At 54.0% G+C, this 24,000-nt stretch overlaps 2 protein-coding genes across 2 annotated transcripts in view; one reads left to right on the top strand and one right to left on the bottom strand.

The window, feature by feature from the left end:
• The window catches only part of CLSTN3 (calsyntenin 3), a 28,413-nt gene extending 9,045 nt beyond the window's left edge, over positions 1–19,368 (bottom strand). The window contains exons 1-14 of the mRNA XM_004596406.2: positions 18,945–19,368; positions 16,758–16,880; positions 16,166–16,361; positions 14,576–14,784; positions 14,200–14,349; positions 13,779–13,964; positions 12,127–12,408; positions 11,670–11,782; positions 10,000–10,162; positions 9,796–9,852; positions 9,136–9,293; positions 8,886–9,034; positions 2,040–2,266; positions 1,564–1,734 (exon numbers count right to left, since the gene is read on the bottom strand). Of these exons, the coding sequence (XP_004596463.2) occupies positions 1,564–1,734; positions 2,040–2,266; positions 8,886–9,034; positions 9,136–9,293; positions 9,796–9,852; positions 10,000–10,162; positions 11,670–11,782; positions 12,127–12,408; positions 13,779–13,964; positions 14,200–14,349; positions 14,576–14,784; positions 16,166–16,361; positions 16,758–16,880; positions 18,945–19,008 (2,248 nt within the window). The 5' untranslated portion in view covers positions 19,009–19,368. The remainder of the gene's footprint in view (positions 1–1,563; positions 1,735–2,039; positions 2,267–8,885; positions 9,035–9,135; positions 9,294–9,795; positions 9,853–9,999; positions 10,163–11,669; positions 11,783–12,126; positions 12,409–13,778; positions 13,965–14,199; positions 14,350–14,575; positions 14,785–16,165; positions 16,362–16,757; positions 16,881–18,944) is intronic.
• Positions 19,369–20,437: 1,069 nt separating this feature from the next.
• RBP5 (retinol binding protein 5) lies at positions 20,438–23,466 on the top strand. The gene is made up of 3 exons (XM_004596405.2): positions 20,438–20,608; positions 22,949–23,050; positions 23,413–23,466. The coding sequence occupies exons 1-3, from the start codon at positions 20,438–20,440 to the stop codon at positions 23,464–23,466; spliced, it is 327 nt and encodes a 108-aa protein (XP_004596462.1).
• The last annotated feature ends 534 nt before the right edge of the window (positions 23,467–24,000 follow it).

The raw sequence follows: 24,000 nt of genomic DNA, 5'->3' as shown, positions 1-24,000 counted from the left end.
ACCTACCAAAACCAAAGGCAAACGGGAAGAACATCCCAGTAAAATGACAACAGAAGACTAAACCAATGAACAACCCATTCCTAAAATGACAGGACCAACATCACACCCATGTATATTAAACTCTGAATGTAAATGGCTTAAGCTTAATCAAACATCATAGAGTAGTAGACTGGATTATAAAAACAAAGCCCATCTGCTTATTGTCTGGAGGAGACACACTCCAACAAAGATTAGTGGAAACTGTATCACATGGGTTTTGTTATTCTGTTAGTTTATCTCTTCAAAACACTTCCTTCTGATTAAATCATTCAATGACTCGTATATCATACGGTAGCATCATTTTCTTCAAGAAGGTTCTTGATTTTCACTTCTTCAGCTACACATTAGTCATTTAATAGCATGTTATTTAACTTCTTGGTGTTGTTAATTTCTTTTTTCTTCCTGTTGTTGACTTTATTTTGTGGCTCTTCATTTAAGGGGATGTACAGTAGCTGTGTAATGGAGACTGTCATATCTAGTAACATGTCATTTAACTTCATGGCATTGTAAATTTCTTCTTTTCTTTCCATTGTTGATTTTGAAACATGACTTTTCATTTAAGGGGATGTACAGTAGCTGTGAAATGGAGACTAACATTCAGATGTCAGGATGTAGTGTGGTATGCATTTCTGCTTCCAGACAAAGATGGACCTACAATGAAACTGATTATTATTTCTTGACAATAGGATTCTGGACTCTCTGCCATTGTCCAGGCCCGCAATGATGGACATATGACTGAGTATGAAGAACTATGTTAGTAATGATATAGAGGAGCTGGGGGGGGGAGGGAACTGGGAGGGGATAAGGGAATATGAAACTGTACTATAAAATAATAAGAATAATAATAAAATGAATTTTTAAAAAAGAAATGTAAGTATCAGGACCTCAGAATGACCGCTGCCTGTGATACCAGCATCCCATACGCGTGCTGGTTCAAGTCCCAGCTGCTCCACTGTGGATCCAGCTTCCTGCTAATGGGACAGCAGCAGCGGATCATCCAGATGTTTGGGTTGCTCCTACCCACGTGGAAGAGCCACAGAAGCTCCAAGTGCCTGGTTCCAACCTGGCCCAGCCCTGGCTGTTGGGATCCCCTAGGCAGTGAACCAGTGGATGGGAGCTCTCTCTCTCTCTGCCTTCCAAATAAATAAGTAAAAACATAAAAGGAGAGAGAGATGAGCACACCCTTAACACTGTGTTGTCTGGTTGAGACAAGTGAGCTGGGCAATGGGGAAGACAAGGAACAGTGAGAGGACTAGCTGGGCAGAGAACACCAAGCCGAGGGAGGAGAGAGATGGGAAGGGACAGAGAAAGGAGCCAGAGAGAGGACAGCCAGGCTCTGAGAAACATCCGGACCCGAAACCCCAGCAGGCAAGCTGCAAGCCAAAGGGTCTTTCAGCTGCAGGAGGTACAAAATGCACTTGGCTACATTGAAGGATTGGAAGGAGGCCCCCTGGGCTTCCTGGTGCTTAACCATGTAGACAGGACACACACATACAAGAAGACAGGCCCTCGGGCCCCACCAACCAGCAATGGTGAGGTAGGCAGACGTGTTGGTGAGCTCCAGCCTGCGCTGCTGCAAGGATGCCACGTCCAAGAGCAGGCTTTCCCGCTCGGGGTCCAAGTCATCCCCCACCAGGGACACTTCACAGCCGTCCAGGTTGTGCACAATCTCATCTGACATTCGAGTGTCCGTCACTGGGGTCGGGACAGAGGCAGGGTCTTGGTCAGAGTTGTATCCATCAAAACCCTCCCATCACCTCCCCTCCTAGAGTCACCCCGTAAGGGAAGTTGGCAGCACTTTCAAGCACATCATTGCACAACTGTTTCCTTTGGCCCAGGAACCCCTCCAACTGGCTCCACTGCTCAAGGGTAGCTGGTTCCGGTCCTGCACCTACAGCGGGAGGTCAACCACCCCAGCTTTCTGTCCTCACTCTCCTGCCAAGCCATGGTCCCTTCTCTGGATGGTGTCATTCCCTGGAGTCCCCCTCACTCATCCTCACCTGTGCCCTGCCAGCTCTCATCCTTCTTGGCCTCCACCTGGTGAGAAATGGAACAGGTAATCTGCAAATCGGGGAACAAAGGCACCCCCTCGGGTCCCTCAAAGTCCGCAGTTGGACGGGCAAAGTGAGCAGTGCCACTCAGTAGGATCTGGGGGGCATCAGGCTGGAGGACCACCACATAGCCCTCCACTTCAGGGATGGAGACACAAGATTCCTCACTGAAGCACCTAGAAAGCAAAGGAGACAGAGGCAACCTGTGATTCAGTGCGCCCTCCCATCAGCCCACGTCGTGTTTCATCCGTGGGGTCCTCCACTTCCATAGCCCATCACCCCCTGGAAGGGAGAGGAAGGTGGGCAGGGCCTCTGTACCTCCAGGTAAGAGGCTGTCACTGCAGGGACATGTCAGGGTCAGAAAGTCAACCTGGAGGGGTGGTCCCATCACAATGCCCACTCCTGGACTACGGAACACGTATCAGATTCTATTTTCCTAAGAAATGAATCCAACTGAATAGATAAAAGCAAATATATGCATCCAGCTGTTTAGGCAGGAGGTAAAACAAACATGAATATCCTGGGCCTGACACAACCATACCCTAGCAACTGAAGTCCTCGCCTTGCATGCACCAGGATCCCATATGGACACTGGTTCTAATCCCGGCAGCCCAGCTTCCCATCCAGCTCCTTGCTTGTGGCCTGGGAAGGCAGTCGAAGAAGACACAAAGCCTTGGGACCCTGTTCCCGTGTGGAAGACCCAGAAGAGGTTCCAGGCTCCTGGCTTCAGATCAGCCCACTCTGGCTGCTGTGGCTGCTTGGGGAGTGAATCAATAGACGGAAGATATTTCTCTCTGACTCTCCTCCTCTCTGCACATCTGACTTTCCAATAAAAAAAATTTAAAAATAAATCTTAAAAACAAAAACATGACTATCGTATCTGGCTGATACAATCCCTAAAATGTACACCAAGAAAACCAGGTGAGGTCAGAAAGCTCTCAAAGATCTCCTTCCTCGTCCTTGGTGTGTCTTCTGTCTCCTTTCATACACACACACACACTCAGGTAGTTGAGATCATCCGATCACCTTGGACCAAGACCCACTGTCCCAAGTGAGCTGACTGACCTGGTGCTGGGACAAGCTACACCCAGAGGACACAGCTGGCCAAGCCCATCACCAGCACGGACACTCAGGACCTAAACTTGTAGGATTACTCCTGCTCCCGGCCTTGCCCATAACCTCACCATCACACGGCACTTGCTGGTGGGAAGCATTCTGGCCATTGCAACCTTACACCAAGATCACAGAGTAGGAAGAAGAAATCAGACAAGGAATACACATCACAGTATTCAGACCATTCTCATTACAAGTCCAAAGACCATTCCCCTGAACCACAACCACCACTGGAAGATTGACTCGCATCCAAGAAATCTATTTATATGAAAGACCCCATTATGGTTTGAATGTGTCCCCCAGAAAGCATGTGTTGAAAATTTATTTCTCAATGCAGCAGTGTGCGAGGTGACATCATGGGGGTTCCACCTTCAGCAATATAATACAGCATTGCCAACAACAGGCTTGGGGCCGGGAGGCTGGACTCTCCACTCTCACAGGATGATGCAGCAAGAAGCGCCCTCGTTGAACACTGGCCCCTCAGTCCCAGCCTCTGCAGTCTCCAGAGACATAAGAAATAAACCTTCTGGCTTCAGGACTAGGCCACAGCAGCACAACCCACACAGCGCGCAACAGTGGCACCAGGGCATCAGGGATGCTGTTGGCGGAAGCAGCTCTGCCACTGCTAAGGGGAGGGGCTGCGGAAGGTGGAAGTGAAGGCTGACAACGGCCCCCCCGCACTGCCCTGGGCTGAGCGTTGAGGGGCTGCTGGAGGGGCTTCAGAAGAGAAGCCTCAGGAGGTACAGAACTCAGACCCCACCAAGTGGTCATGATCAGGATCAGAACATTTGTAGAAACACAAATGGTTGGGATAGATGTTGTGGCACAGCAAATTAAGCTGCTACCTGCAAAGCTGGCATGACATAGGAGCATCAGTAAAAGCCCCAGCTGCTTCATCTCCAACCCTGTTCCATGCTTATGTACCTGAGAAAGCAGCAGAGGGTGACCCACGGCTTCGAGCCCCTGCACCCTGTGTGGAAGTCCCAGATGGAGTTACTGACTCCTGGCTTAAGCTGGAACCATTCCCAGTTATTGTAGTCACTGAGGGAATGAACCAGCAGATGGAAGACCTGTCTCCCATCTTGGTCTCCTCCCACACCATGATTCTGCCTTTCAAATAAATAAAATTCTTTTTAAAAGAGAGACAGACACATGGTAAAAGCCAGTCTGATGAGGTTACAGATAAAAATGAGCAGCATCTTATTGGAACTCGGAGGTAAAGTCAGCCTGTTATAAACAGTAAAAGAACTTGGCTGAATCATGTCCACGCCCAAAGGTTTTGTGGCAGAAAGACATTAAGGGAAATGAACTAGATTTTCTGGCAGAAGAAATTCCTAAGCAAAATGTCAAAGAAACTAAATGGGTGTTAGTCTCCTAGGGCAGAATGAAAGAAAAATTGGTTTAAGGATAAAAATTGTAATGAAGAGGAAAATGGAACTTCACATTCTAAAGGATTTGGACAAGAAAAAAGAAGGAAAAAACTTGCAAGAGTGTGGCCAAGCAGGCTCTGATGAAGATGGCAAGGACACCAGCCATGGCTAGAAGGCAGGCAGGTGCTAATGCATTCATAGAGACAGGGGGGAATGCCTGAAGACATTCCAGAGAGCTATGAGGAGCCCCAAGAACAGCCCAAGACACCCAGGGAAATTCATCTTCCCAGCTGGCCTGCCTCAGGTGTCTCTGCCTTCCAGGCAGCACCACCTGGCCATGACTCCAACGAGCCCAGGTGTGGTCTGGGCCACTGTGCCAAAGGGCACAAGCCAAGTCTTGATAGCGTGTATGTGATGCTGATTCTGCAGGTGGACATGTAAGAGCTTAAGAGCTGGGGGAGGTTGGCTTCTTCCTGCACCTGCATGTCAAAGGATTTCCAAGACAGCCTGGGCCCCCACAGGGAAGAAACTTATCACAGAGTCACCCTCAAGAGCCCCCACCAGGACAAGGCTGAGTGGAATTACGGGTTCCCGAGCCACCATGGAGAGCTCCCACAAGGGCAATGCCTAGGAAAGCTGTAGGGTCAAGGGATGACATGCCAACCTGTAAGGGCTTCTACACAGGCAGAACCCAGCAGACCCTGGCCGTGGACTGTCCCAATGTGAGCGCAGAAGGGACACAGTCAAAGGTTATTTCTGGAGTTGCACAATTTGATGTCTGTCCTGTTGGCTTTGGGATTTACTTGGGGACCAATCATCCCTTCTTTATTTCTTTCTTCTTGCTCACTTTTAGAATGGGAATGTCTCCCCTATGCAAGTTCCACCTCTGTGTGGTAGAAGTAATTTGTTTAATTTCATAAATTCATCCCCCAGAGGCAGACTTGAGGACACACTGTTCTCTGAGTCTCATTCACACATGATTTAAATGAAACTCTGGAATTGTGACTTCTCAGGTGGGATTTCTGGAATGAAACGAATGAAGAACATGAGTTTAAGCGGATCAGGAGTGGAATTCGATATAGTTTATGTATTTTTGAAATTCTATAGTTACATGTATCCCCAAAAGAGCTTGTGTTGGAGACATAAACTCCCAACATAGCGGTGTTGGCAGATGCAGCTCCATGGAAGATGTTGTGGCCATGCGCGTTCATCTTCGTGAACCGATCATGCTAACTGTTAAAAGGACTTGAGGTTAGAGGTTCAATGTTTTGTCTTTCACCTTCTCCCCCACACCTGCTCCCTGACCTCCTGCCATGCAGAAAAAAGGGCCACTGCCAGAGGCCAGCCCCTTGATCTTGAACTCCCCAGCTCCAGAACCATAAACACTGCATCTCTATTCTTTACAAAGTATGCAGTCTCTGGAATTTGGTATTTGGTTACGGCAGTACAAAAGAGACATGGTCAGCCCCGAACAAGCTGTCTTCCCAGAAGTCAATCATTCGGGAGTAGAGCCTCTGGCCCATATGATTGTGCTAACTGAAATGATCTTGCTTAGAGAACCATAGTTACTAGTGCGACTGCTGAGACCAAAAAGAGAAGGTGTAAGTTCGGCAAAGCCTGAAAAAGCTCCTCAAGTTCCCAATGCCAGGACCTGTCCTGCTAGGAGTACGGTCTGTAGCTATGCCACGGCCAAGAGCAGACCACATGCGTCTTCTTCATCAGCGAAGCAAAATGGGGAAATCTCATTACTCACCTAGCCTCAGGGAAAGGTGAAGTTAGAAGATTAGCACCAGGTCAACTACTTGGGAGACTAAGTCGTTCTGGACTAGGTAACAGGTATTCAGAGGTTGGGCTGGAGAGGTCAGAGAGAGAAGACAGACATCGGACCTCCCCAGCACAGGGCTGGGATCTGGGTCATGTGGCAACCGATGGGGCCTGGAGGTACGGAGGCAGGAAGTGAACCTGACTCAGAGGTTTCAAGCCCAGGTGACCACAAAGACAGGGATGCAGGACAAAGGGTTTGGGGCTGGGCCGGTACGGGCACTGGCTCCTTGGCCCTGTTTCAGCATACACTCTGGATGAAAGTGCCAGCAGAGGTTACCACAAGCAGAGGTAAATTCAAGAGCCATGGAAAGAACAAAGGATAAAGCTAGAGCAAAATATGTGGTGGCCACGAACTCAGAGGCAAATGCCATGAGATGCTACCCAAAAAATACATAGTGAATCCGAATTTTACACACTGACTGGAGAATGGCATAAATGTGGCTTTCAATGGAATACCATCAACCTCATGGTAGCCCTAGAAATAGACAAAGGAGAACTCTTCCTTCACTTCATAAAGAAAACGTCAAGGCCCCTTCCCTCAACTCAAGGAACAAAGTCAGGTCCCCAGACCTTGGATGAACCTCCAGCCAAGGGCATCAAGGAGAAGGAACTGGAATGAGCCAGTGAGTGACCGACATAGCCCTTCTCCCTCTGGGAGAACTCCCCTTCTAGCACTGTATCCGAGGCACAGAATAAATACGTAACTAACCAGAGCCTGGACACACTGAGAGGGGAGAGGCAAGTCCTTGAAAGTTCTCCTAACGGGATGGCAGAGCTACGGGACGTGGGTACACACATGCTCGCTTGTTCCCCATGTGCCCACAGCCCACGCCTCCCCGGCCACTGGCCCTGCCCACCATGGCGTTAATGCTGAGGTCTTGATAAGCATGTCCAATCTACTGCTACAACTCAGAGCTCTCCTCCTCCATCCCTCCCGAGAGAGAGACGAGTCAGACGTCCATCTTCATCTACTGAGGCGGGGGGAGGGGCAAAGGCACGAATCCTGGCTGCTCTATTGTGTGATCCACCCACCAGCTGGCACTATCTGCTAAGAACTACCCAGAAGCCATAATTAAGGGTGGCAACGCCTTCGATGACGGTCAGTTTCCAGAACAGATTCCCTGCCAGGCATTTGATCTGGATTATTTCATCACTTCTCACATCAATTCCATGAGGTTGATTCTAACACTGCTTCTACCACATGGCATTCCACCCCCCGCAGACCTAATTGTATATTTTCATGGCTGCTCAATCTATGTATGTATTTTTAAGATTTATTTTTTATTTTTATTGGAAAGGTGGATATACAGAGAGAAGGAGAGATAGAGAGGAAGATCTTTCATCCGATGGTTCACTCCCCAAGTGACCACAACAGCTGGAGCTGAGCCAATCCGAAGCCAAGAGCCAGAAGCTCCTCTGGGTCTCCCATGTGCAGGATCCCAAGGCCCTGGGCCATTCTCAACCACTGTCCCAGGCCACAAGCAGAGAGCTAGATGGGAAGCAGGGCCACAAGGATTAGAACTGGCACCCATGTGGAATCTCAGGGTGTGTAAGGCGAGGACCTTTCCCACTATGCTATTGCGCCGGGTCCCAATTTATATTTTTAAATGTCATTCTTGTGCCTAAATTTTGAAATGATCCACAAGTTTTCTTTTAAAAAATTCAAAGTCATTTACTTAGCAACTACCTATTATCAGAGAGTAAATATCCTCATCTCTTGGGGTCATCTAGCCTCCGCTCCACTGCTCAGATCTGGCATCAGAGTCTGAAGGCAGCCATTGGTGACATGCAAATGAATGGGCATTCTGGAACCAGAGATTATCAGCTCCTAGCCTTAGATCCTCATATTTGACTCGATAAGAGCTTTTGCAGCAAGATTAAAGCAAGTGCGGCAAGGCCAGCGTTGTGTATACAGGTGAGGCTGCTGCCTGTACATCCAGCATCCTATATGGATGCGGGTTCACATCCCAGCTGCTCTACTTTCTATCTGGATCCCTGTTAATAGCCTGGGGAAGCAGTGGAAGATGGACCAGGTATGAGTCCCTGCTAGCCACATGACAGGCCCAGAGGAAGCTCCTGGCAATGGCCCAGCCCAACTCTGGCCATCCAGGGACTGACCCAACAGACAGACTAGCTGTCTCTCTTTCCTCTATCTTTCTGCTAACTCTTTCAAAAAGTAAATCTTTGAAAAAAGTGAAGCTGCTAAAGTTCATTATTTGTCTAAGATCATTCAGGATATTGAGTCCCAATGCATGTCATCTCCCACAGCTACCAATCCTCACACTGGCCCTACAGACATGGGTGAATCCAAACCCCCAAATCCTGGATGTGCAGCCTAGTGAGAAGGGATTGGTGAGGCTCTTCTACCAACAACGATGGGACTGTGATCTGCAGGGTCCCAGCAGAGGTCCCTGTCCTCACCCCAGGGCCCCAGGTGGTGACCCAGTATGGCCTTGCTCTGCTATTGGCTCGCCCACCCAGCACTCACTTGACGGCAGTGGTGAGGCGCAGGGGCCTGACGCCTGGCGTGGCAAAGCGCAGAGTGTTCATGTAAGCCACGTGCTGCAGCGCGTGGTTGAAGGTCTCCACATCATCCCCCTCCAGGGTGAGCAGGGACTGCGAGGGGTTCACGTGGACCTGGGCCCCAGACACAGGCACAGCTCAGAGCTCAAGGGCTGGGAGGAATCGGGGGCCGGGGGACATGCCGGGAAGGAGAGGGCCAGAGGAAGGGGCTATACCTTCATGCCTTTGCCCAGGCTCTCGAAATCCCTATAATCCAGCCCCTCCCGACATGCATAGAGGCACTCGATGACCTCGCGGCTCTCCAGGCGGCCTGAGCGCACGCTGAAACCAGCCAGGTAGCCGTGGAAGTAGTGCTGGACCGGCAAGGGGTCTCCTAGGGCAGGAACACAGGGGCTGATGGGGAAGTGTGCGAGGAGAGGGGGCTGGGACTGGGACCAGGGCCCAAGGGAGAGAGACAGAATGGGAGAGGGGCGGGAAGCAGGGTGGAAGGTAGGGGCAGGGAAGGAAAGAGAGCGAGCCCCAGAGGACAGAACGAAAGGAGAGAAGAGGGTGAAAGAAGGAAAAGGGGGAAGAGGGTGCCGGCAGAGAGGGATGGATGTGTGCTGGCTCCACGCACGCGCAAACTTCCTTCCAGCAAGGCAGCCTCCTACCGCCGCCTCTCTGTGCTGTGTTGAGCAGGTGAGAGAGAGAAGCCCTTGGCCTCACCCATGAAGGGGTGCCTGGGAGGGGCCTTCCTGGGCTGCTCCCAGGAGCCCCGCACAGTCTCATGCCACCACTCTGCCCCGGGCAGTGTCTCGACGCAGCCCTAAGCAAGGCACAGAGGGCTAACGGACAAGGCCAGAGGAGAGCTGGGCAGCGGGGGACACACGGGCTACCTTGGGTGCTGTCGGTGCTGTTGTCGCCTCCCTTTTCTTTCTCTTTGTTCTTCTCCTCTGGTGACCAACAATAAAAATGGCAGTGAGGTCAGGGCAGACAGGAATGCATGGGGAGTCCGGCGCTGCCCACGGGCCTCACAGCCGCAGCTCAGGCAACCCGGCTCCTCACGGCCCGGGTTCTGGCAGAGACCCCAAGGGACTCACCAGTCCAGCAGGCCCCGATCATGAGGGCAGGCTCCCTTCGGGGCGGGTGGATGAGGCCATTGTCATGGATGAGGGCTGGGTCGAAGGAAATGCCGTCAGTGTACAGCGTGACCGTGGGGAACTCGAGGTTCAGAGCATAGTGGTGCCACTCGTCATCGCACACCTGCAAGGGGGGGAGGGAAGCCGCTACTTCCTGCTCCGGGAAGGAATGGAAGGTGTGGCCCCAATCTTCCAGGAGTGAGGGGCGACCCTCACACTCAGCTCTACAACAAGGCTTACATGCAGACCCCTGGCCACCCAGCTCAAAGGGTGATCGCCCAGGACCCAAATATGGCAGGCATCACCCAGTACCTATTCCACCATCCAGGTAAATGACTACACCATAAGCATTCCTAAGAGAAGTCAAACTCAGGCAGGTTTGGGCCAGCGTTGTCCCATAGTGGGTTAAGCTGTCACTTGGGCCACTAGCATCCCATATCACAGTGCCAATTTCAGTTCTGGCTGTGCTATTTCTGACCCAGCTTCCTGCTAAAGTGCCTGGGAAAACAGGCGAATGATGGCCCCAGTACTGGGACCCCTGCTACTCATTTGAGATGCCCGGATGGAGTTTCTGGCTCCAGGTTTCAGCCTGGACCAGCCCTGGCTGTTACAGTGACTGGGGACATTGAACCAGCACATCTCTCTCTCTCTCATTAGCTGATGCTGGGTCATTCCTCAAACACTCCCAACAGTCAAGGCTGGGCCTTGTCAAATTAGGAGCTCAGATCTCCTCCATGGGTATAGGGACCCAAGTACTTAAACCCTTACCTGTTGCCTCCCAGAATGTATATTCACAGAAAATTGGAATCGAAATCCAAGCCAGTACTGGGACCCAGGCACACTGCCATGAGGGGCAAGGGTCCCAAGCAACAACTTGCTTGGGATCCCTGCACCAAATGCTCTCCCCTGGAATAAGCTTTTTAAGATAAATGAAAACAAAGGGTAGGCATTGTGGCATTGTGGCAAAGCAGGTTAAGTAACTGCTTAAAACTTCCATGCTTGGGATTTCCCATACAGGAGTGCTGGTGTGGGTTCCAAGTACTCCACTTCTGTCATGCACTTGAGAAGCCAGCAAATCATGGCCCAAGTACTTGTGTCCTTGTCACCCACATGGGCATTTCTGACTTCTGACTTTGACCTGGTTCAGCCTATCTAGCGTGGGCATTTGGGGTGTGAACCGTGGACAGAAGATCTCTCTGTGTGCCTCCCTCTCTGTCACTCTCCCTTTCAAATGCATGATTTTAGAAAAAAAATATTCATTTAGAAGGAAGACAGAGAGACTGAGAGATGTTCCATCAACTCATTCACTCCCTAAGTCGCCACAACAGCCAGAGCTGGACCAGACAAGTCAGGAGCTTCCTGCGGGTCTCCCATATGGGTGGCAGAAGCCCAAACACCTCCACCATCTTCTGCTACTTTTCCCAAGCCATTAGCAGGAAGCTGGGTCAGAAATGGAGCAGACAGGAAACAAACCAGCACCCAACCTTAGAAGCACAAAAAAAAAAAAAAAAAAAGCATAAAATGGTCCTGGACTGAAAGTAGAGCATGAAAGAAGGAGTACAGAATAACCCAGACTGTGCCAACCACAGCCCTAGCAGCTGGTTACATCCCCAGCTGGGCACTGGCCTCACCTGCTCCAACTTCCAGAGGAACTTGACAGGGCGGGCACTCTCCAGCAGCGGCCAGTAGAGGAAGGCGATCCTGCAGCCATGGACGGTCAGAGAGTAGTGAGAGAAGCCATCCTCTGGGAGAAAGAGGGCACGGGTCAGGTGCTAGGGCCTGAGGCGAGAACAAGTTCAAAGCCACAGGAAAGCAACACTGGAGTCTCCATATTCATATTCTCCCCCCCATCTCTCTCTCTCTCTCTCTCTCTCACACACACACACACACACACACACTCTCTCTCTCTCTCTCCAGGCCCTGGGGAAAGCAGGATGCTGCCCAGCCTACTTTACCCAGCTCTTTTTCAGCCCACTGGCTGAAAACACACCTCCTGAGTGACAACTGTTTCCAGCTTGGGAGAAATGGGGGAAGTGGCTAGAAGTGCAACAGCAGCTCAAGGCTGGGCTCTCCCTCGGGGAGACTCACCATTCTGGACAGTGTTGCACACGATGGTTTCCTCCTCCTTCTTGCCCTTGTTAGGGGTCACACCATGCTTCATCCAAAAGGACAGGGTAAAGTGGTCGCTGAGATTGTCCTGGGGTCCCGAGCCCAGTCCCACTGTGCTCCCCAGGGGCACCTGCACAGCTTGGGAGCCATTGAACCAGTAGATGAGGCTGCTGTCCTGGCTGTAGTGAACTGACAGTCCCGCCGTCCAGTTAGCATTGGGGCCGGGCATGGGCAACAGGTCCACCTCCCCGGTGGCAGCGCCTGCAGGAGTTCCAGAAACACAAGTATCAACACCGAGAGGCAGCAGGGGGAGACTCAAAGTAGAGTGGCTGATGAGAAGGCAAAGAGCTGCTCTAGCCTTACAGCCAGGAGAGGGGGGTAGGAGATTTGGGGTACCAGAGTAGGTAAGAAGCCACTTAGGACACCCACAGCCTGCAGCTCATGTTGGAGTGACAGGGTGCAAGTTTTGAATCTGTCCCTGATTCCAGCTTCCTGCTAACCTACACCTTAAGAGGAGGAGGCTGGGGCCCAGCACTGTAGCCTAGTGGCTAAAGTCCTCGCCTTGTACGCACCAGGATCCCATATGGACACCAATTCTAATCCCAGCTGCTCCACTTCCCATCCAGCTCCCTGTGGCCTGGGAAAGCATTGGAGGATGGCCCAAAGCCTTGGGACCCTACACCCATGTGCACACATGTGTGGGAGACCCAAAAGAAGCTCCTGGCTCCGGATCGGCTCAGCTCCAGCCATCACAGCTACCTGGAGAGTGAATCAGCAGATGGAAGATCTTCCTCTCTGACTTTCCAATAAAAGTAAAAACATCTTAAAAGAGAGAGAAAAAGGAGACTGGTGTCTCAAGTTCTTGGTTCCCTTTCACCCACAGGGGAGGTGCAGATGAAGCTCTCGGCTCCTGGTTGTAACCTGGCTCAGTCCTGGCTGGGGTGGGCCTTTGAGTGGTATAGAAGATAGAAAATTAACCTCTGCGGGCCAGTGCTGTGGCACAGTGGATAAAGCTGCCACCTACTGTGCCAGCATCCCATACGGGCACCAATTTGAGTCCAGGCTGCTCCACATCCTATCCAGCTAGCTCCTGCTGATGCACTTGGGAAAGCAGCGGATGGAGGATGGCTCAAGAGCTTGGGCCTGGAAGAAACTCCTGGTCCCTGGCTTTAGATCAGCACAGCTCTGGCCACTGCAGACATCTGGGGAGTGAACTAGCAGATGGAAGATTTCTCTCTTTCTCTCCCTCTTCCTGTCTGCCTCTGTAACTCTGCCTTTCAAATACCTTAGATAAATACATAAAATCTTCACTAAAAAAAAAAAAAAAAGACAATAGAGGCATGAGCCTGTCATCCAGGAATACCTCTCCATTCCCCAACGTTTTCTCTCTCCCTACCATTAGTCCATAAGGTATCTGTAACTGTTGCTACAGGCACGTGGCTCTGCCAGAGAAGTGTTGGCCTATCTGGGCCACAAGAGCACTCCCTGCCCCAGCCTCCATGGGTATATGCACCCGACCACGGCCAGACAAGATACGAGGCACATTCTTGGGACAGGGGCAGAGGAGATCCAAGCAGAGGCTAGATGGGAGGACCAGGTCCAGGGAGCACTGGGGTGCAGAGCACACGTACCGCACAGTTTCCGCAGGGCCCGCTCTGAGTAATTGTCCCTGTCGCAGCCCTTCGCCACATGGCTGGTCTGCAGCTCTATCGTGGCCTGAATGTTCCAGAGCGGTTCATCGCAGGTCTCCAGACGGATTCCAGGGAACAGAGCCAAGCTCCCGGCACCTGGTGCATACTCAATCCTTTTGTTCCAGCCTGTGCGGGTGAGAGAGAGCAAGCAATGGCGTGAGAGAAGGGCAAGACAGCTTATCCCAGTCATATTCCTCCTTGCCACGTCCACCTTGAGTTCCTAAGGAAATGGCTCGATCAGGGCAGAAGCCCCCACAACCAAGATGCTGCCAACCTCCAGCTGCCCACCCCCGACCAGGACCATCCGAGAGACGGAAGGAGAGAGCAGCATGAACAATGGCTCCCAAGACAGACTCCTCACCTTGCCAGCTGGGCTTACAGGTGGGCTTCACCTGGATCTCCACCTCCGCGTCATCAGCCGCCCGCTTCTTCCCGCAGTCATACGCCGTCACGGTAAACTTGTAGAGTTTCTCACCGCTATACTGTAGTTTTTCTGTGTTCTCAATGTTCCCTGGGGGTGGGGCGAGGGAGGTCAAATAGGGCCCTGGGGCACTGGAACACGCTCAGGCAGGCCATGGGCAGCCACGAGCCAATGGGCTACAGCTGGACCAGGAAGCTGGAAGCCCAGGATGAGGGATAGGAGATAGGGGACGTGGAGAGGGCAGCGCTGGGAGGCCCTGAGGGACGTGGGTGACCAAAGGCCAGGCGGCTGGGACGGAGGCCGAGGGACGACTCACCGTCATTATCAATGAGGAAGGGCGTGTTGGGCGTGAGGATCTCGTAGTAGCAGATCTGGCTGTACTGGGGAGAGCAGTCACCGTCTATGGCCTCCACGCGCAGGATGCGGTCATACAGCTTGCCCTCGGTCACCGCGGCACGGTACAACCGCTCCACAAACACGGGAGCGAACTCATTCACGTCGTTGACTCGCACGTGCACTGTCGCCCTGCCCACGCACCAGGGAGGGAGGAGGGACGGCGAGGAAGCATTAGCCAGAGCTCGGCAGGAGTAGGAGGCAGCCAGTCTACCCTAGGTTCCTCCTCCTCCCTCACAAGGTGTCAGGCTGCGCCAAAGTCCTGCCAGAGACAGAGCAGCCCGGAGGAGAGGGCCCAGGGTGGGAGCAGGTGGCTGATGCAAGCTTGTTTTGACAGCTTCTGTTCAGAATGCTACAGGCTAGGGGGCCAAGACAAGGGCTAAGGCACAAGGCAGAGCAGGTCCTTCCCACAGTCAGACCTGATGGGTTCGTGAAGAAGTACACAGAGGGAAAGCTAAATTCAGACCAGCCATAAGAAGGAAAACAGCATTTGTACAAAAGTCCTAAGTTGGGGCCCTCATAGTGACACAGGGAGTCAAGCCACTGCCTGCGATGCCAACATCCCTACAAATGCTCCACTTCTGATCCAGCTCCCCACTAGTGCACCTGGGAATCAGAAGCTGCCCCTCATGGACCAGCGCTGTACACTAAGCATCTGCCGATGGTGCTGGCATCCCCTAGGGGTGCCAACTCAAGTTCCGGCAGCTCTACTACCGATCCAGCTCCCTGCTAACGTGCCTGGAAAAGCAGTGTATCCATGTGGAGGCCCAGAAGAAGCTCCAGGCTCCTAGTTTCAGATTGGCCCAGCTCCAGTCATTGCAGTCACTTGGGGAGTGAAACAGCTGATAAAAGATCTCCATCCCTCTCTCTTTGTAACTGTGCTTTTCAAATAAATTAAGAAGTCTTCTAAAGACACATCATAGGTCACCTGTCACATCTGAGGAGTGAGCCCTGTGGGCCCTTCCTGTGCGGCTATGAAATGTGTCAGTTGTGGCCTCTGCCTGCTCACACACCCTCTGGGCCCTTCTGTCCTCCCCACTGCCATGGCGGGTCCAGGCGCCCAAGGCCCAGATGTAAAAATACCAGCTCCAAGTGGGAAACTGAGTCACAAAGAACATTTTCTCCCTAGTGCCTCTGAGTGGCCTAGAAATCCTAAGCGCTAATCCTTCTCTGGCCCCATGTGAGAAACATTCTCCCCCTCCTTGTTGCCCTCCTCCCATACACTGTGACTTCCACCCCGTGCAAGGCGCTGAGCCCGGGCTTTCTGCACAACCCCACCAAAGTCAGGGTCATCACCATCCCCACAGGACAAACAGATCTAGCAAGGCTGACTCAAGTTGCCCAAAGTCCTAGGAGGCAAAACCAGGACCAGGTGCATTGATTCCTGCTAGATTTTTCTGCCGTCCTGACTGAAAATGCCTAAACCCTGTGACCAGCAGAGCTGGCTCCTCAGTGAGGCACGGACAAGGGGCAGCGCAGGGCTGGGGAGCAGGGAAGACATGGCCAGGCTCACTTGTGGGACTTCTTGGTGTTGGCGCCGTCGGGGCCCTCGCCACAGTCGTAGGCCTGGATGGTGAACGTGTGCTCCTTCTGGGCCTCGCAGTCCACGGGCTCCTTGGCCCGGATCAGCCCCTCTCCTGTGGCCTTGTCCAGGATCACTGCTTCAAATGGAACCCCAGCCCCATGGAGCCGGAAACCGCAGATCTCACCTGGCCAAGGATAGCAGGGAAGGAGTGAGGCTCCGGATCGCCCGCTGCAGCCCCTGCCCTGCCCACAGCCTCCCTCTCTCCTCCCACAGCCCTGGCCCTGGGGTTGCAGGAAGGCAAACACTCATCATCACGTATTCCACTCCCACCCCAGCTCCCCAGAGCAGCAGCCACAGACCTGAGATCTGGCAAACCCAGGCCACGGTTAACTCCTGCCTGCCCATGCCCGCTCGGGCATCCCTACTCAGTCTGCTTTCTTCAATGTCATCCTTCTCCCTCCTTGAGCCCATTTCTGCTTTCTCTGAGCCAGGAACTCCTCTCCCTTTTTCCCCTTGCCCTCTGCCCTCCCACCCTCACTTCTTGCTCCTGCCCTGCCTCGCCACTCCCAACCCCAAGCACCTGCATAGCGCAGGGGGGCATCTTTATCCAGGGCGAAGAGCGGTGGGTTCAGCAGCACCGTGTTGTCATTCTCCATGACGATGCCCTGGTATTCCGCCTCGATCCACGGCTTGTGCTTGTTGGCTGGCCCCACCCCAGAGGCGAACAGAAGGGTCTGTCAGTTGCATGCAAGCAGAGCGGCCTCCACTCCCACCTCAGCCCCTGACTAACCAGGAAACCCCCATCCCAGTATCATTGCCCTTTGTAGCCAAAGACAGGAAATTGGCTACAGGAGTCAGGGGGTCCGTGAGAGGTCACAGCCTCTGCCTGTGGCAGGATAGTTTCCATGGCAACAACCAGCCCTGTGGGGGTGGGGCCCTGTGGGGAAGGGGACCACCGTGTCCCCTAGGAGCCAGGGTCAGCAGCTGGAAAATTTTCTTGAAGGATTTCACGTGCTGGAGAATGGAAACTGAGGGGACAAGAAAGGGCTAGCTGAGGGGCAAGGTTGAGACCAGCAGAAGAGGATCTAGAAGGTTCCCTTCCCTATGTACTTGTCCAGCCAAGCCCCAACCTCAGGCCAATCCCCCACAGCAGAGGAAGAGAAGAAAGCTGAGAGAAGATGATATATAGGACGGGGGGGGGGGGCAGAGGAAGGCAAGGAGAGAGTCGAGGAATCCATGCCAACTGACTGGACGTAGCAGAGCCAACATCCCAAGGGATTACTGAGCTGCCCTAGAAACACGGCAAATCCCATGCCCCGACACACAGACCCTGCTTCCCACCCCTGGCCCCAAGGCACCACACTCAGAACCAGCACACTGCCACCTCCTCCAACAAGGCCACCCAGCCCCACATCCCCTGAACCTCACTTGGTATACAGACCCACGACTTCATTCCTGCGTGCCCGGCCCTGCTCCACTCAGCCACCAGCCAAGGCAGGGAAGACGGATGCGAGATTCTCTCGGAATCCCAGCTCTCCCACAGGTCCAACCAGGATCCAACCAGGATCCCTTCTGGGGACCAAGTTCCCACTGGCCTGGTGAGGGGCCCCAGCGCTCACAGCACATTCCTCCCCCTCCTCCTCCCTACAGCTCTACCCATCTGACCCATCACACCAACACCCAAGCTCCCCAAGCATGTCAGCTGGACATGGGGGAGGATGAGGCTGGCCCCACACAGCATCAGGGGGAACTGAGTCACTAACGGACACCTTGACCCTACTCTCTACTGGTGAGCACCAAAAGTCCATCTCCATTCTCTTCCCCAACCACACCCCAATGTCCATCAGCTGGCCCCCTTGTCGCCCATTGCCCCATGACCCCTGGGGCCTGGTGGCTGAGACAGCCACAAGATGGTGCGCAGGAAGCAGCACAGTCAGCAGTGGGAGGCCGAGGCAGGGGCCGCTAAGGAGAGGAGCCCCGCCAGAGCCAGGGGCGCTAGAGGGGAGTCCCACCTCCCCAGCTCAGAGGGGTGAGCCCGGCTCCTCTCCCCCAGCCGCTGGACCTGCCTCACCCACCGCTCCTCTCCTCTCGCGCTCTTCCCCTCACCACACTCCCTGGCTTTCCAGACACCCACTTCACCAGCCCTCTGTCCTCCCCTTTCACCCCTTCCCATTCCCTTCCCAGCCTTCGCCCACGCCTGCCCTCACTTCCTTCCCAGCTTTCCCTCTCCCCGTTCACCTGCCACCCACCCACTAGCACACACACTCCCACGGTGGTCTTCCCGGAGCCCCTGGGCGCCCCCAGCCCGCCCCTCCCACTGCTGCCCGCCAGCCAGGGCCGCTCTGGGGCGCCGAGCCCGGCGGATGCGGGCTCAAAGGAACCGATGCAGAGAGCGCACTGCCAGACGTGCCCAGAATCGCTGAGCGTGGTCCAACAGTTGCTGCCCAGGACGGGATGGATGGAGACGCAGTAGAGGGATCTGCCCCAAGGGCGTGCACGCCCCGCTGAGAGCAGAAACCCACCCCACACTCCGGAAGGCAGCCCCCCAGAACCCCAGCCTTCTGCCAGCCCCGGGCAATGCGGGAGGAAACCCAGGACACAAACGGGGAGCTAGACGCCAGCGATGGTCAAGGAGAGACGGGATGCGGCATGAGAAGGGCAGGCGGTGGACGGGAGGAAAGCGACGGGCAAGGGTACACCTGGCAGGTGCCAGCGAGCCCCAAGCCCCCTTTCCCCACCCCCACCCAACCGCCCCCACCTCACTCACCTTTAATACCCGAGCTGGGCGGGGGAAGAGATGCCAGCAAGAGGGGCAGGAGCAGCAGGGCCATGGTGCCGAGCGGGGCAGGGCAGGGCCAGGCTCGCGGTCCCCAGGGAGCCGCAAGCCTGCAGATGCCACCTTGGCGGAGGACGCCGGGCTCCCCGAAGAGGGGATGGAACGGCGGGGCCAGCAGCAGGGCAGCCACAGAAAAAGAAACGACTTCCGTCCACGCTATGCCATAGAGCCGGCCCAGGCAGACCCCGATCCCGGAGACTGAGGTGGGCGACTCGAAACGGCCCCCTCTCGTTCCCCCGCGAGCCCCGCGTCCTCGCGCTCTCTCACTCCCACCCTTGCCCGCTACTGCAGGATGACGTCAGCACCGCCCGGCGGGATTGACGGGGCCGCGGCCCAATCGGGAGGCGCGGGGAGCCAGGTGCTGCAGCGCGGGGGCGGGGACCAAGGAGGCCGGGGAGCAGGGGTGGGGATCGGGTTAGCGCTTCTTCCCTTGCCGGCAATTGGGGGTACAGAGCACTGACTGCGGGGGGCTAGGGCGGGAGCTGGGAAGTCATCCAGAGGGACGTGGGGAGACTGAAAAAGCGAGAAGTCCGGGGGAAGAGGGAGGCGATGAGGATGGAGACGTCAGCGGAGCCCTGAGGGCGGCCAGCAGGGGCTGCAGCCGCGTCACCCGCCCCCAACTCTGCCTGCACCTCTTTGCACCGCCTGATCCATCAGCCAGGCCCTGCTGCGTGCCTTCCGGGAGCTGCCAAGTAAAGCCTACCTTCTGAGCCCGCGAAAGCCAATACCTCACCACCCACGCACCCACCCCACGCCCCTCCAGACCGGTGGAGTGGGTGGAGGGGCCCGAGGGTGGTCAGCAGAGTCCTAGAGCTGCAGAAGTGAGGAGTCCACACAGCCCTGCATTACCTGCTGGTCCACCGCCGCCCTCCCCAACCTCCCTATCCCTCTAGGTCACTCCTGCAGCCGAGAGAAACCAACCGGATAGATTCTGAACTTGGAAGGAGGCTCCTGGTTTGGGAGAGAAGTGGGCCAGGGGATGGGTGCACAATCATTTGCGTGTCACCACCCTGACCGATAAGAGTGGGGTACTGTCCATGGGCTGGTGCTGGGGTTCTTCACTGAGGACTTCCAGGGTAGAAAGCCAACAAATGCCAAATCATTAACCAAAACCTTCCCTCTGCCTTTGAGCTGGGAAGCTGGCACCCCTCAGGCTGCCCCAGCCCCCATGCCCTCCTCTGACTGGGAAACACACTTTCTGTCCTGCTGCCCCCTACCCCAGGCATTCCACTCCATTTCGGCCATCTAGCGACCTGGCCTCTTGCACTCCCAGTTTTGGGGGTGCCCTGCCTCAGGTTAGGGACTGAGGCTGTGTGGTCCAAACTCACCCCTGCCTCCCTCCCTCCTTCTCCCCCCTCACCACCCCATTCAGACACAGCCAGGGACGTCTGTACCCTAACCTGCCCAAACAGGGGTAGAGGCCCATGGCTGTGCGAAAGGTGGCGCTGCTGCTGAAACCGGATAAGGAAATCAACCAACAGGACAACCACATGACGGTGAAGACCCTGAGCCCTTTCCACAGCTACATCATGGAATTCGAGGTGGGAGTTGAATTTGAGGAGGACCTGAAGGCGGTGGATGGCCGGAAATGCCAGGTACTGAGCCGGTTGGCGGAGGGGAGGGAGAGAGAAGGGGTTGGGCGGATGCTTCCTAACAAATGACCCTCCCCAAGCCGGAACCAGGGGAAGCCATCACACAGCAGGTCATGGGGTCCCCCAGGACACCTGTCTCTGGTATCCCCTAGCTCTCTCTCACCTGCTCATCACCCACCAAAACGAGAAAAAGACAAAGTCGTCCTGAGACCAATGAACAAACAAGGTCTGTGGTCTGACGTGCTGGTCCAGACCCTGCGGCCCGTGGCACAGCTGGTCCCACCGTCTTCCTCGAGCCTGAAAGACCACGTGCTATTCGTTCGTTTTCTCCTACTTCTCATGCTTACGTGGTCCTTGTGTCCTTTGCTGACTCTATTAACGGCTCAAAGGGCATTTGCCACCCAATCCCTGGGTTTAGTGCAAAGGCAGTTCACAAATTTCATGGAAAAGAGAACTAAAGCTTCAGTTTATTGTGGTACAAAATTGTGAAATCCCATTTAAAATGGAATTACAACCCAAGGTTTTTGTAGTACAAACATTTTGAAATCCATGCCTAGATTTTTTTTTTCATAATATGAACTTTTGAAAGAGTCCAGATAAACTGCCCTTTAATTCGATTTTCTGGTCGATGTTGGAGGTGCCCTTACACACCACTCCTGGGCCATATCCTCTGTGTCCAGACCTCTGCTGCCCTCTACCACTGCCCTGGACATGCACTCTCCAGGCTGAGTCTGTCCTGTGCTCCCCGGGGGATAGTGTCACTTCCTGAGAAACGTTGCCACTGACCTCATCAAAGTCAGACTTGAATTCATTATCTTCCTGCTCAAACATACTTTGCTGCTGGATTTACTGTGTTCATTTACAGTGATAATGTAATGGTCAGGGTCAGCACCTCCGGCTTCCTTGGGTCTCTGCTGCCTGAGGCAGATACATGGGTGTGCACACACAGGCAGGCACTCCCGCACGCACACACAGCTCACATGGACCGGGTCAAGAAGCCGGTTCCGCACAGCCCAATATAGTAACTAATCACCACAAGTAGCTACGGAATAGTTAAAATGCAATTCATCATCGGGCTTGGCGGCGTGGCCTAGTGGCTAAGGTCCTCGCCTTGATCCCATACGGCCGCTGGTTCTGATCCTGGCAGCTCCACTTCCTCTCTATCTCTCCTCCTCTCAGTATATCTGACTTTGTAATAAAAATAAAATAAATTTTAAAAAATGCAATTCATCAAAAGTGAGATGTTCCGTCATCCTAAAATCTACATGTTGCATCCTAATAGCCTCCTTCTCCCCCCAGGAAAAAAGAATCTAAAACATCTCAGAAATTTTGATACTGACCACATGCAGAAAATATAATATTTGGGTGTTTTAGGCTCAATAAAGTATATCGTTAATTCCACCTGTTGTTTTTTCCTTTTCCAGCAGGACCCCTAGAAATGTTGAAATTATGACCCATTTAGTTTCCATTAGATGTCACTCTTCAAAATGGTACTTCCCAGTTGTCTCCCAGCCTTTCCCCATTGCAGCGCCTTAATTCAGGCCCCCCTTTCTCACCTTGCATCTGAAATGTGCCCCAGACCCAACCTTCCTTCACTTCACTCGGTGTAGGGTAAGACCCTAAAATGAAAACATGAGGCCCCTGGATCTGTCTGGAATGCAAAAAATGGCCATGTCAGACCCCACCTGGAACTCTCCAGGGACCATCCACTACATTCCAGAAAAGTCCACGTGCTTACTGGGTGTGTGGAACAGCTCCTTATCCACTTTTCACACCTGTACCCCAGGTTCAAGCCCTTCAGCACCATCCAGCCCTCTCTTATCTCCGTGCCATTTCTTTCCTTTCTAGAAACTTCCAGCTGTGTCCCATCTGGGCTTGTCAACAGCCCTGTTTGCTGAGCCTCTGGTTGTTCAAGACTTGAGCTCCTTGTCTGGTTCAGTAAATGTGGACTGGCCTGTCCACACTCAAAGGGTCAACCCTTGTATTCCTTGGGACCTGTCAGCCATCCTTGACACTAAGAATGCAGGGATGAGGTGGGGGAAGAAATTAAACCGACCTCAAACTCTTGCCTTTCCCCAGAGTCCCCCCCCCCCCCCAGGTCAGCCAGAAGCAGCCAGGGGATAAAGTCTCAATCCTTCCTCTCTTCCCTCTTGCCAATGCAAGCCTTGCTTGTCCTGCCAGTCCCCTGGTCTCCACCACAAAGGCAGGCAGCTGTGGCCCCCTCAGCGGACCTGAGGCACAAGGCAGTCAGAGCCACTTCGTGTCACTCAGAGTGAAGGAGCTGGGCAGCAGTGGGGTATCCTGCCCCGCAAGCTGTCTTCGTCCCTACCTTCCCCCCCACAGACCACAGTCACCTGGGAGGGGGAGCAGCTGGTGTGTGTACAGAAAGGAGAGGTCCCCAGCCGAGGCTGGAGACACTGGCTGGACGGAGGAAGGTTGTACCTGGTAAGCTGGGTGAGGACTGGGAGCGCAGACACGAATGGGCGTGTCTGGAGGAGGGGTCACCCCTTAGCCCTGCTCCTCTCGCTTCCCAAGGGAGAGAAAACAAAGGACCCTGGGAAGAGTGGGAAGAGGCAGAGGGGCCCAGGTAGGCCCTGGCTTCAAGCCACGTGGCTGCCTGTGAATCTTACTCCAAGAGACAGATACTTGGCTGGTTTCTGTCTCACTGAGCTGGCTCTCTTCCCTCCTTGGGAATGGAAGTTTGGAACCGTGATCCAGTTCTCCATCCTTCAGCCACTCCAGCTGCTGTCCCCTGAGGCTCTCAGTGGGTGGAGCTCAGGAACCCACGAGTCCCTGTCCCTCCCCAGGAGCTGACCGCAGGGGATGCTGTGTGCCAGCATGTGTTCAGGAAGGTCAGATAGCCCAGAGGGGAGGTGACCCCTCCACCGCAGCAGCATCCACTTTGCACTGGGATGCACCAAGATGGCAACAGGTCAGCCACTCAGACCAACTTCCCTCCCTCCCCATGTCAGTCTGTAACCTCTCATCCATCCACTGCCCACTGGCTGGCCTCACTTGAAGTTCAAGGTCTGGCCTCCTGGATGAAAGAAACAGGCAAAGGCCAAAGAGCTGTGGAGACCAGCCAACCTCCACTCTGCAGTTCCTCTGGCCTCATGTCTTCCTTCTAAGAACTAAGCACTGTGCATTAGGCGAAACGCCAGCAGAGTGACAATCTGTCCAGGCTGGGGTGGAGGGGAGGGCGAGGGTGCATTCAAGGGAAATTCGACTGGGATACTGGGCACAGGCGTTGAAAGGGGAGCTCCCCACAGAGTCTCCTGCTTACTCTTCAGGAAGCCATGGGGGGGAACCATGCCCCAGGAGTGGCCCCGCCCACTCCAGGCTCCCCAGACTCCATTTGTCCAATAGAAAGGCCGCTTTTTGTTTCCTACCTCCTC

This window comes from Ochotona princeps, chromosome 27, assembly GCF_030435755.1.
Source record: "Ochotona princeps isolate mOchPri1 chromosome 27, mOchPri1.hap1, whole genome shotgun sequence".
In the NCBI taxonomy this organism is placed as follows: Eukaryota; Metazoa; Chordata; class Mammalia; order Lagomorpha; family Ochotonidae; genus Ochotona; species Ochotona princeps.
This window is presented reverse-complemented; position numbering and strand designations above follow the sequence as displayed.